Source organism: Pelecanus crispus, chromosome 1 (genome assembly GCF_030463565.1).
Source record: "Pelecanus crispus isolate bPelCri1 chromosome 1, bPelCri1.pri, whole genome shotgun sequence".
In the NCBI taxonomy this organism is placed as follows: Eukaryota; Metazoa; Chordata; class Aves; order Pelecaniformes; family Pelecanidae; genus Pelecanus; species Pelecanus crispus.
In genome coordinates, this window is record NC_134643.1 from 66,053,051 (window position 1) to 66,066,874 (window position 13,824).

Below are 13,824 nucleotides of genomic sequence, written 5' to 3' on the forward strand. Positions count from 1 at the left end.
AGATGTTCACCTGTGGTGACATGATCAATCATGACACTGAAGATATCTTCTGTGACCATATTTATTTTTTTCTTTTCCACAACATTATTCTTTGAAAATCAAGTTTCACGTGCTTCTTTCCCAAAAGGAATAGCTTTAGAAAGTTTACACAAAATCTTTTTTTCCATATGGAAATGCAAGTGCAAACGCACAGGTGTGTGCACAGTTGTATGCACACAGAGCTTAAGCAACATCATGTGATCATTACTAAAGCAGAGGTATACAATACGTGGCTGCAATCTGAGCAGTGAAGCTTGGCATAAATACAGTTTTCGCAAAAGCGTAATATCCTTTGCCAGTTTGCAAAGTATTTATAATTAAAAAAAAGTTGGTTCACTGGAAAAAATGAGATGCCAATCATGTTTTAATCCTGCAGAGATACTAAATGAATGATCATAGAATCATAGAATCATAGAATCATAGAATCATAAAATAGTTTGGGTTGGAAGGGACCTTTAAAGGTCATCTAGTCCAACCCCCCTGCAAGGAGCAGCAATGACATCTTCAACTAGACAAAGAGCTCAGAGCCCTGTCCAACCTGACCTTGAATGTTTTCAGGGATGGGGCATCTACCACCTCTCTGGGCAACATGCTCCAGTGTTTCACCGCCTTCATTGTAAAAAACTTCTTCTGTGTATCTAGTCTGAAGCTATCCTCTTTTAGTTTAAATCCATTACCTCTTGCCCTATCCCAACAAGCCCTACTAAAAAGTCTGTCCCCATCTTTCTTGTAAGCCCCCTTTAAGTCCTGAAAGGCCACAATAAGGTCTCCCCAGAGCCTTTGCTTTTCCAGGTTGAACAATCCCAACTCTCAGCCTTTCTTCATAGGAGAGATGTTCCATCCCTCTGATCAGTTTTATGGCCCTCCTCTGGACCCGCTCCAACAGGCCCATGTCTTTCCTGTGCTGAGGACTCCAGAGCTGGACACAGTACTCCAGGTGGGGTCTCAACAGAGCAGAGTAGAGGGGCAGAATCACCTCCCTTGACCTGCTGGATAACTGCAGAGGAACTTTAGAATTCAGCAAAATTCCTTGCAGACCACTGTAAGAACTTATTTATGTGGATTGACCTCCAGATGGAGACAAAGATGAGTTTGTATCAAGAAATGTCATAAATTTGTTATGAAAGTCCTTGAAACAAGCCTCAGAGGGACAAGGTCAGTCCCCCCCTCTGCCATGCCTCCCGCACTACACACGTACGCTCTTCTTCCTACTTGTGGTTTTGGTTAAATTTTGCATTATGCTCTAAAGTGATTTAAGATCTTGAATTGGAATGAACTTGAGTTAATGTACAGCGTTAATAGGTTTTAAATGTTCAAACCTCTCTAAGGCTCTTGATTGTTTAAAACTGTCAAACACATTACAAGGGTATTAGGGAAGGCAGAAAAGGAGCTGATGAAGGCCTTTATGGACCTGTGATGAGACGAGCTCAAAGCAGCTGTGCAGGCTTTGTGCCTCAGTGCCCATCAGACAGTAATGTAACAAGGCTGAGCGCTGCATGTTAAGGTAATAAGAGTTAGCTTGTTTTTCAAAATGCCCTTTTTCCTCAGTTTCAGGACTTGTCAGTCCCTCTTTTCAACCATCTCTCTTCTACACATTTTGTGGTATCCCTCATAGGCGGGATTGCAAGTCATGATCTCTGGTCCCATTTTTAGGCTATGCTTCTGGGGCCTAAAGAGTGGCCTTTCTTTTCTTATGTATTTCAAAACCTGGACACTGATGGATACATGTCCATATATATATATATTTGTATGGGTATAGGTCCACTGGACAGATACATGTCCAGTCCACATACATGGATAGGGCTGAAGGCGTTTCTTTGTTCTGACCAACTAACCATTAGTAATAACCCTTTAGAAATTAGTATCACTTTGTTTTTGAATGTTACCTAATTTCCTATTTTCACTCCAAAAATAAACATATAGGAAATCATCCACATAGACACACATCCCCTTCGCCATCTTTTGGGGTTTTAATATGATGCCAGGATGGTCCATTTAGCATTTCCAAGCTAGGAAACAGTTGCTCAGCTGACAGCACAACAAGGCTCACCATACGCTCTGCTTAAAAGGCAGAGCTGGGGTAGTGTGTTACATCTTTACTTCTAGTACTTCTCTATGCTTACTGGTGCACTAAGAACACGTTTTGCATTTATTTATTAATGCTGCCACTCATTTTGAAAACAAAATAGGAAACTCTCTGGAAATATGAAAGATCACCTACTTTCACTGTACAGGCTTCTGAGTCAGTACATACCTGCCACTGAAATGCTCTTTTATAATTTTATGTTGTAATACTCCTCAAGGGGAATCATAACACTGATCTTTGCATCCCCTACAGCATAAGTTCGAAAGCAGAGTTACATCCTTCTTCTATTTTCATTACTATTTTCAATACTATTTTCATTAGATGCCATTTTTTGCATCAGGAATTTAGCTGATTCTTTAGGTCAATACTGACAGATCTAGCCCTGAAAAGCAGGGACCTATGAGTTAACACCTCCATAAGAGAATGGAGGTGGGGTGGAATATAGAATTTTTTATTTTTTTTTTCCAAATCAATAACACAGCTGTACTTCAGGGTGTAGTCATTTAGAGGAGTTTCTTTTTTCCTGGAAGGAACAGCACAACAAGAGATTTCATTGTCAACTCTATAGCATTTGATCTCCATGGAAACATTATCAGCTGACTTGAAAGTCAACCTTCAGATGTGTTGTGTTTCTTTTCCTGTGGCTTATTTCTGATGCTCCTAGACATGCACTTGCACACTGGGGGAGAAATACCAACACAAGCAATTCCAGCAACCTTGTACCTCATCACAGAACAGCACTGGCATTTAGGAGAAGGAGAGGAAAGGCTTCTTAATGAGGTGCAGAGATCTCATAGTCTGGAGAAAAAGACAGGGCAAGTAGTGCATGTGCACCTATAAACTCATTGTTTTTCAGTTTTAACTCAAATTGGTCTCCCTGAACTTGGCATATAGTAAATTAAAGGAGACAGCTCACTCTGGCTTTTCAGCGAAAAGAACTATGCATATTCCTGTGTATGTTCATTTTAAGTCAGCTATACTGACTTGTAATTTCTCCCTCACCAGGACGGGAGGTAATGACAGAAGTATCAGTACCTTCTAGAGTTAAGAGAACAGAAAACCTAGCGTAGTCTATGAAGGGCATGCAATCTAGTTTGCTTCTCAAGGATGTCAGTAGGTCTTTGGGGGGCTGACAGAGGTGAATTAAAGTAGAAGCAAAGTAGGGGAGACAGATCCAATAGGAACACAAAAGACTTTCCCACCCACAGTCCTGGAAAATGTTATGTGTATTTTGAAATTCTGTGGTTGTTCCTTGTCCCTTAATAATGTCACCGGGTCTTTGATCTGTTGCTGGCTTCTGAATTTCAAGGGCAAGAGGCATCAAGGTCAAAGGAAGACAATGAAAACAGAACTGGTATTTATTATTGGCTTGTTTTTTATAAAAAAAAAGTTTACCGAGTTGTTTGCATGGGTGGCATCAAAGAGGAAAGACTGCACATGCAACAGAAGGAAGAGAAATACTGTCATGAATTGCTAGACAGGCAGAATTCATTACAGAGAGAAAGCAGAGCAAATTTCTATGCGTGGTGGGTCTTGTTAAATGCAGAGGCTGAAGCAAGGCTTAGATTCACCTTCTCGGCTCCTCAGGTTGTCAACTTAGAAAAACAACATTCCCCTTGGACAAATCACTGCTATGCTTGCTTGGTCTAATCTGCCTGGACAGAGTCCAACCGGCCACTGGAAATTCCACAGAAAAAGCAGCTGGACCTGGCAGAAACTAGATGAGTGGGGCCTTCCTCATTTCTGCCCAACCTGGCTCTTCCAAGGCTTACAGAGACGAGTCATGCCTACGTACTTGTGTGGGCTGCAGAGGCTTCAGAGGTATTTCCTCTGCAACAGGAAAGAAGATTTCACCCTGTGACCCTTTAAGGCAGTACCAAAGGGGTCAGGGTAGTTTGTTGCTTGCAAGCATTCATATGAATGATATAAACTTCATAGGGATGGCCTGCGTCCAGTGGTCCTTGCTGACAAGACAATTATATCGTAGTTTGATTTCTGGCTATTATATCTCAATAAATGTATCACTTAGCACATACAGAAAAGATTTTTCTGTTCCTGGCAGGTCAGCTCAGAGAAACAGTAACAGAGGCCAGAGTCTTTTGCAGCAAAGATAATTAATGTTCACATTCAGTACAAACAACTGAAAGTTGTACAACCAGAGAGTCCTTTGGTCACTTTGAATGGATAGGCTTCTCTCCAGCACCTGAAGGAGAAAATATCCGAATCAGGTAGCGACCACCATCACCCGAAGCTCCCAATGGCTTCTTTAGTAGTGCTGAAGGCACTTTTCTTTGCTGAAGGCAAAGAAAAGGATTAAAAAGGCATGCAAGTAACTCTACCCTTTCAGCCCTGAAAGCATTCCCTCTGAGAGTATTTTTAGTGGCACACACTAGGCAACGTGGAAGAAGGCTGCACTGAAGTTGTTTGTGCTGTGTCTGTTCTCCAGTCTCACTTGTCTTGAAGAACATCTGTTTGAAGACATTTCAGCAATTTAAGATTTCCTACAAAAGAAGGATTCCACAAACTCTCTGAGGCTCCTTCTCAGGTTCCTTCTGAGAGAGGTTCAATTTTTTGACTGGAAGAAGGTTGACCTTACGTGGAGAGAGGCAGAATGACCTGGTTGCTGAAAGAACAAATGCAATGTGGTGCATGGATTCCCCATGCTATGGGAGATGTCACGTGACAAGGCAAACCCAACCTGACCCCACAAGTTTCTCTTCAGCTCTGGCAAATGCTAGGCTGGGAAGCACCTGCCTGAGATACAGTTTGATACTACCCTTATGTGTCTTGTCATCTGGCAAATCTGAGATGTGATGGAGTCACTCGAGTTTGCTCAGACCTCCAGTGTCCCTTTCCATTTAATCTTTTAGCCTCTGCCTGGGCTATCCTGGGAGGTCCATACTGCAGGGGATGAAACAAATGTGCCAGCAGCCTCTGCCTGTTGCCAAGCACAGCACAGGGACGGGATAATTTCACCAACCTTTGATTAGGATGTTTCTTCATTTTGACATTAAGAGAGCCTCTTCATTCCTCTCCCTTCTGCTCCCAGTAAAATACCGAATCACATCCCACTACTACAACTGGCACAATTTTTGCTGCCTCCTCTGTTGTGGCTGCAAGTCCATGAGCTTAATGTTTGCTTAATGGCTGTGGTCAAGTTACTTTATTATTGCTAGGTTATTTTGGGTGGGTCATAGGAATCACCATTGCTAAAGAAATCAGAGGGTTATTCAGCTCAGGCTTTGATCAACTCCCCTGTTTCTCCCTATCCCATTTTATCAAAGCAATGTACTTTTACTAAGTGGCGTTGCTTTTGTCTGACGTGCCAACTCGTAACTTTGGAGGGTGCTTGCTCATAGCTGGTGCTCAACGGCTGTGCTAGTACACAGCATGCGTATCCACTCCTGGTGTAGTCCCATGCACAGTGGGATATAGTAGCAGCAATGTCACCATGTGCAAATGTGCAGGGTGCTATAATGTGCAATATAGACTGAGTGTCAGTTGTACCAGCATAGCAAACTGGAGATCAACCCTCAACTGCTGTAATATTGTTCCATATACTATAATGATTTACATGAGCCTAAGGGTGGTACCCATGAAGTATTTGCAGTTGTGAGAGAGGATACTTAGTCCTCTGATGCCATAACATATTACGGCTTGTGCAGCGGCAATTCAATAGACAGGCACCGCTGCTGAAGTGAGACGCAGCAGGCGTACAGCTCTGGTGGGGTATGGATGCCGCTGGTACATTTTGAGGTAGGAGGTCAAAGGCCAAATGCAAACCGCATTCTAACAGTGGCTATAATGCAATATCATAGCACTGCTATAGACCCTGCAGCTTACTCTGGTTCTTAGTATAAAATAAAAATGTATTAAGTTCCAACCCAGGTGGGTTTATGGTCTCACAAGGACACTGCACTGAATCTCCATCACCCAGCCAGACTTCTCCTTCCATCTCGGCACTCTTCATAAGGGCAATTTTCCAGTAAACCCCTTGCTATTCTGCAACCTATTGGTGATGCTGCAAGCTGCTTCTGCTGGAACAGTACATAATTAAGCAATAATTTATATTCTATGCATGTACGCACAGAGCAATAAAGTGTTCTCAAGAGCTGCGTGCTGCTGAGGCGTTTAATCCGTGCACAGAAGGAGTTTACTGCAAAGCTGCTCCCTCCAAAAAGCTTTTGTCATCACTGTGTTGGGAGGGAACTCGGTTTATTCTTTAATAATTTCATTTGATTGTGATATAATTTAAATAGCTAATGGTACACACTCCACTTTAGGATCAGAGCTCATTTTATTTGTTTGTTTGATGTACCTTGAAAATAGCAAAAGCTAGTAGGGCAGAAGGAAAGTAAAGATAATGTTGTTTCACTTGTGAGATTTTTTTCTGCTATAACCCTATAATAAAAAAGTGATGATAATTAAATAAACAGCACTCCTTCCAAAGACATTAGTGGCCACAAATTGCCATCAGTGGCAGCTACTAAAAATACTTTAAAAGGCAGAGATTCACATTTATTTGAGAACTGCTTGGTTTCAGATGACATCTTAAAACCCATACCTTTGTGTTTCTCTTTTTATCTACTGGTGTTTATAAGTAAAACTTGATGTTTTTATCTCTGCAAAAAACAGAAGGGGAAAAGAATTAGGGTTTTTTTGTTTGTTTACTTTGTACATCTGACAGCACAGTTAGTTTGTGAGTCATTTCTGGCTGTTGTTGGGGGAAGGGAGAGGACGAGCATCGTTCTGTCAGACGTGGAAGAAATGTTTTCCAAATAATAACAAAAATGATTTGTAGATAGGGGGGTCTCAGAGGTGGGCTTGGTGCCCAGATCATTTTAATTACTGGCTTTTTGGATTTGGATTCAAGTTGGTGATATCTTCTTCAGGTAAGGACACCCACCAAAGAGTATATTTTTTCTTTTCTTTCCTTCTTTTCCTGAAGGCATAGTGAGGTAGACTCCTATAAACTGTATTCTGGTGAGATAAGAAGTTTTTCCCCTCCAGACATGGCAGAGTGAAGGACCACACAAATGACCCAGTACCCTTCCAAGCCAAAAGAAGTCATTACCTGAAATTGCCTCCAATGGTGGTTTAAAGGAAAGGAGTGCCCATATGGTCAGCTTCTGTGTTGCAGGGCAGGGGGATGGCACCGGCCAGCTGAAGGGGTGGACATGGCTACAGACTCCTCATCCCTAATACTGGGAACAGGGATGTTTAGATGAAGCTCTCGATAGCAGGGTCTGTTTGCGCACCAGCACCACGAAGGCTCACCTTCGTTTGCAGTATATCTAAGAAAGGCAGCAGTTCTTGTCTTGCAAAACACCACGGACACTGTGAAATCCCTCAAGCTCTATCACTCTGGAAGCCAAACCTGCAGGCTCTGTGGGCAAAGGATGTGGCTTCTAACATGGTTCAGGTGGGCACTAGCATGAGGCAAAATTCAAACATATTTGGTATGGATGGTTTGAGCTTGCTTGTGTTTAAATAGGTTCACTCACAAGCAGTTCTGCTCTCCCCTGGAGGTGAGATTTGAAAACTGCAAACAGAGGCATTGCAGGCACTTGCACAGCCAGGCTGATTGGAAAGAAAAGGGACATTTACTGAAAATAAAAATTCCTAGCAGCAGAAGCCCATGGGTCTGCTTGATATAATCATGCTTAAAAAACAGCTATAGCAAAGGGCTCTGACTCATAATCCACACAGAATTAGGCTTTGACCAACAATGATATTACCTTTCCCAGCCATCCCTCTCCTGACCATGTCTGCCCCTGCAGCAAGGACAGCAGGACCTGGATCTTATAACCATAGATAGCAAATAAGTTCATCTCTGTCCTAAACAAACTCCAGTCTAAATGGAGGAGACATTCAGCACAACGTTTAATATTCTTCTTCCATAATATATAAGAAGGAAAAGCACAAGGTAGCTATGAGGTATTTAATAGCTCGGGTGCTCAAACCACTGTTGATCATCAGTCTGTTAGCAGGACAGGCACTGTCAAAACCAGCCCGAGAGGAAGGGCGGCTGTCTGATGAGGAGTCAGGGTGGAGGTTTGACTACATGTCAAGCAGCAGTTTCTGTGGCACAGACACGGATTTCCATGAAATTTCATCTCTCACCTGACTGAGGCATTTTGCAGTGACACACAGATTTCCTTTGTCAGAAATGCCGCTGTTGCCTTGTCTCATTCATTAATGTTTCACTTAGGATGATAATGTGTAAATCCCAGCACAAAGAATTTAGCGCATTCTGCTCTCCCCAGCTGCTGAACGAGATGGTGTTTATCTCTCCTGCCCAGCTCGCATCCCAGCACATCCCCGGTGAGCTCTTATTACTGCCTGTCATTCACATTCTATGTGCCAGTGCCATGGCACAAGTCCAAGCCTTGGACCACCAGCCTTCCGGTCTGGTCATCTGCTTGGACCAGAGTTATGGGAAGTGTTTTTCACAAAGAAAGATAAGTCTGTATTGCTACGGCTGCCTGGGGATCTGGGGCATTGGTGCACATGTAGGAGGGCACCTTACTGACGGCAAGAACCTACCAGGAAAGTGAATAAGGGTTCTGTTTTTTTTTTCTGGGGAGAGAAGAATCTCAGGGTTGGGGATACTCATGACTTGCTGCAGTCCTGCTGCCCTTGAAGCGCCGTGTCCATAGTGCAGGCAGTGTCATGGGCAGGAGCGACAGCCCCCCTCCTCCTGCCATCCCCAGCTCCATGTCTTACCTGGACTACCAGAGGCTCCATTTCTAAGGGTAGGCTCAGTCTCTGCATCCCTTCTAACCACGACTCTTTCACTGTGATGGCCAACAGTTGTGCAATTTGCAAGGATGATCCTTTGTGTTATGATTGCCAATTCATGAGGAAAAGCTACCAAACAGTCCTAAGGTAGTAACTGTATTCAGTTTTCATCAGTAACCCTCCTGGTGAGAGGCCAGATTAACTACAAGTGGGCACTTCCTTGCTCGGCTGAATACAAACAACACATAGGACTCATATAATGGCCATAAAGATTCCTCTAGGTGGTATAAAATGGCATTTTCTGTGTCGTGTGAATAGCACTAGGGAGGCTGATAAACCTGTGCCATACAAGACATCCTGCAGAAGCACTGGGGGGTGACTGGATGAGGACCGTGCTATGCATCCTCTGACGTTGTGTACGGCAGTCATTATTTATCATCATGGGATTAGCACATTCTCCAGTGAAGGGGCAGGACAGGGGCAGCCTGTTTTTTAAAGAAGTCTCATGCTCGTGATTTTCTTTATTCTCTATTGTTGTTACTCATTCTTCTTTATTGTTCGTTTGTTGTGGGGCAGAATACCCACAGCAAGGCAGAGTGCCAATATATTGGGCACTGTTCGAATACAAAGAGGAAGCAATGCTCCTTACATTGAAGAACTTGTAATCAAAATAGGCAAGACAAATTGTGAAAGCATGGGGAGTATTTGAAATCCAAAGTTATTTCCTTCCCTTTTGTACTTAGCAAATGCAGCTTCAGTCTGGCCGCACATATTTTCCCACCCACCTCTCTTAACAATCTTATATTTCAAGACAGCTGAAATTATCATGTTCTTGCTAGCGAAGAGAGGTTTTTCATGTCATTTTCTAACCACAGCCTTTTGAAATGAGCCACAGAGCTCGGTTCAGAGCACAGTGGCTCTGATGGATCTTTTTCCCCCCATCCCATGACGTACTAGTCATGTTGACGTGTCACACAGGGAATGAGCACATTCTTGCCAGACACCTTCATGTTACTGGATAACCTAAGTGACATGGTAAAACACAGAAAGGGTGTGTGGCTTCTAATCAAACAATCTGATTTTTGAGTAAGGGATTCTGGGAGGGAGACCTCCCCATTTATCCTGCTCTGTGCTTTGACGTAGTGTAGGACATCTCTGAAGACAGCTCCAGAGCCTGTGGTCTCACAAGACTTTTGCAAAAGTCCAAACACTGACTGTAGACTAATTGGGTGCTGGTGAGAGGCAAGAAGGCCATTTTTATTTAAATAGGCATAGTACCTACTGCAGCAGCTTGCTGGTCCTGACTTTTACCCTGTGGCAGTATCATAATATGAGTACTTATGAATAACCTGGGCCATCTGGCAGCTATATATAGCATTAGGGGAGGCACCCAGAGTTCCCATATTCCCTGACCTTTACAGCAGAGAGTATCTACAAGTGGCACTCCAAAACACATTGGAGAAAAGGCAGTCCAAATAGAGACAAAGCAGTGATCAGAAGAGGGATCAGAGACAGGGCCATGATGGTGGCCTCACAGCAGGTCCATGATAGAGATTTGCCTGCAGATTCTAGACCTGTGTGATATTCCTGCTAAGTAAAGGAGGTGGGTATGGTAGAAAGTCCACACATTTTTGGGGGTGTATATATGTTCCTACAAATGCCCCCTGTTTCTGAGCCTAATTCCAGGTGAATTCACCTTATATCTTACCTGTGTCTTCAGAGTGGGGAGTGTAAAATCCATTTCTTCAATGCAACTGCAACTAAAAAAAGTGAAGCAGCAGGGAAACAACAGGAAAAGTGTTGCAGAAGAGAAGCAGGAGCAAGGGCAGGAAGGAATAGAAGGAGGCAAGGGCACCAGAGGAAAGGAGCTTGACACTAAAACCAGGCTGTCTGTGACTGCTTTGGAGGATCGTGCTATCTTAGTGATGGGGCCAGGAAGAGTAGGAGATTCCTCACCAGCAGCTGCTAGTGAGCAGATGCAGGACATGCTGCACGGGTAGTACATGTCACATGTTACTGATCTGTGCATGAACAGCGGGATGACACGCGGGACTGACCACGTGTGTTACTATAGCACACGTCCCGTAGGTTGCCTTCTGTGCCCAGGGCTCTCCAGGCAATTCAGAGAGGCCCACATAGGAAGGAATTAGAGAGGAAAAATAAACTACCAACTTTATGTTGACTTTAGTTGTTATCTCTTGAGACAGGCATGTAGCGTCTGTAGCTATCCATTATTTCATGTGTGGGTGGCAACTGTGACATTTCAGGAGCTCAGAGTTTAGCTTTGATGAAGCTGGAGGCCAAAGATCAAAATTAGACTCATCTGGGTGGGCTAAGGTTGAGCCTCATCTGATACGTGTGTCTTTCCATAACACCTACCACCTGACAGAGTTATGAAGCCTGTCCTCGTAGTGTTCTCAGGAAGAAATGAAACATTGCTGCAGGGATGGAAAAAAAGAACAGGATGTTTTGAAGATTTGGATTGGGACTGGAGTCATGCAGAGGGTAGAATCTGGATTTTGTGAGGGATTTTAAGATTTTGACAGTGGTATTTAAAAGAAGGGGTGTATAATGAAAGATTTTAGATTTCGATATAAGAAAAGTCTGAAAAAAGTCTTCCAAGTAATTTCAAATGTACCTTTCAACAGAGCCAGAATATGTCAAGTATTTTGTAATATTTTATTCTATAAAACCCATCACTGGAAAATTGAAATTAAACAAAAAATTCAAGCTTTTTTTTCCCCCAGAAAAATACTGAAACATGATGATTCACTCTGTATTTGTCTAAAGCAAAATTCTGGAAAAATCAATGGTTTCATGAAGCATTCTGGTTCCCAAGGGAGTGCTCATATTGAAAAATCTGTTCCTGTTGAAGTTTCTCCATACAGCTCTGTTCAGCATCAGATCAACATTTGGGGCTCTGGTGGCACTCAGTTCTTTCCACGTGGAGCCGCTAGACTAAGCCACTTTCTATACGAATGTCGTCCCTTAGGTATTTCCTTGCTGCTTGCACCAGCTCTTCTCAGGCGACTTGGAAAGTGGTATGTCTATCACTCTTCTAACTTCTCTTTGTTTTTTTCCTCCCTCCTTCTTCCCTTCCCGCTCTCCTCCAGGAACCTTCTGCATCATTTCACTGTGCACGTGCGTGGCTGGAATCAACTTTGAGCTCTCCCGCTACCCCCGCTACCTGTACGGACTTCCCGACGACATCAGCCATGGCTATGGCTGGTCCATGTTCTGTGCGTGGGGGGGCCTGGGCCTCACTCTTATCTCTGGCTTCTTCTGCACTCTGGCCCCTTCTGTCCAACCTGTCCCCAGGACCAACTGCCCCAAATCTAGACCTGAGAATGGGACAGTGTGCTAAAACACATAGCAAACAAATACACACACACATGCACATATATATATATATATGTCTATGTATACCTATACATGCATATATATGTATATATAATTATATATATATATATAATCTCAAATTAATGCCAGTGCCAAGGTAGAGCTGAGTCCAACACGGCACTCACATCTCCACCGGACTCTGTGTTGCTTCGTTCTTTCTCACAGCGATGGGAAAGCTTTTCTCTCACATGGCTCTTCCTTCCAACTCTTAACTTCAGCATCATACCTTAGAGGTCGAATGAACATACAGTTGCACCTACCTACTGCCATTTGGGAAGGGGAACAAGGGGTCCCTGTGGGGAATCTGGAACCAGAATCTGTACAGGACATGGAGGGTGGGGGTGGGGGGGAACAAAAAGCCTGTCCATTGGAGCCAGAAGGGAAAATGCAAACAGCAAGCAAAGGAGCAAATCAAGCATTTGAGCCACCTCTACAATGTACCTCCTCAAGGCCATTACCAGAAACCCACCCACTTTCTTTTTCTTTCTTAAAACAAAATGACAGAAGCCTGCCCTGTCATTGGTTTTGGGGTTTTTTGGGTTTTTTGCTTAAAACACAGAAAACAAAATGGACAGAACGTGTGGGGAAAACCAGAAAAGCATTTTCTCTTTGCCTGCCAAACTTTAGAGAGAAGCAAAGAAGTGAAAATAATAATAATAATAAACAGATCTAACAAAATAAAACCAGAAAACAACAAAAAACACTCCATGAGGACATCTCAGCGGACTTTCCAACAATGCGGTTTTAATCTTCCAGCTGCCTTACATCCAGGCTTACAACTGAGGCTGAACTGCTAACATAAATGCAGCAGAAGGCCTTTTGAAAATGCTGTGATACATGTGTGTATAACTTTTTCTTCCCTCTTCTTTTCTTCTTTTTTTTTTTTAAGAAAAAGAAAAATTTAAAACATTGCAATGTGATTGTCCACTAAACCATCCATGCTGTGTTTGTGGCCCAAGACTGAGGCACTGCAACTGCAGAAGTGTGAGGAAAGCCATCAGCTCTGAGACAGCATGTCTCCTCTGGTGGATTTTGGGATGTTTTTTTGTTTTCATGGAGCGTCTGAGAGTTCAGGATGGTGGATCCAATGCAAGACTGACCAGGGAGAAGGGAGGTGGGGGGAGCCCTGGCAGTTGTTCTTCCCAGGTATTTGCTGGAGTGGGATTTCATCGAGTTTCCATTTTGGATGTTTAAGACAACTGGGCAAAAGCCATTGCCGAGGAGGAAAGGGGAGCTAATTTTTGTAAGGGAGAAGTAAGAGATGCCTCTTGTTGTGTTCATGTATGCCAAATAAGATCTTCCCACATCTCGTCTTTGGAAACTGCCCCGGTTCACTGAACATCTCCACTGTCCATCTGGGAGAACTGTGTACAGATGGAAGCGAAAGGGTCAGATGCAGAGAACAGAGATTCATTTCCCATAAGCTCAAGCGTTGTATGAGATAATTGTGAATCTGCAAATGGGACTCTCTCTCTCTCTCTTTTTTGGTCTTTTGCTTTTTCCTGCTACTCCTCGTTGTCTCCTTTTTCCTTCACTCTGCTCTTCCCATTGTTCAGGTC

The 13,824-nt window shown here is 43.3% G+C and overlaps 1 protein-coding gene across 1 annotated transcript in view; it reads left to right on the forward strand.

Moving 5' to 3' along the window:
• TMEM178B (transmembrane protein 178B) overlaps positions 1-12,230 on the forward strand; it is a 228,597-nt gene extending 216,367 nt beyond the window's left edge. Inside the window, exon 4 of the mRNA XM_075722566.1 lies at positions 11,980-12,230. Coding sequence (XP_075578681.1) covers positions 11,980-12,230 — 251 coding nt within the window. The remainder of the gene's footprint in view (positions 1-11,979) is intronic.
• Positions 12,231-13,824: the final 1,594 nt, after the last annotated feature.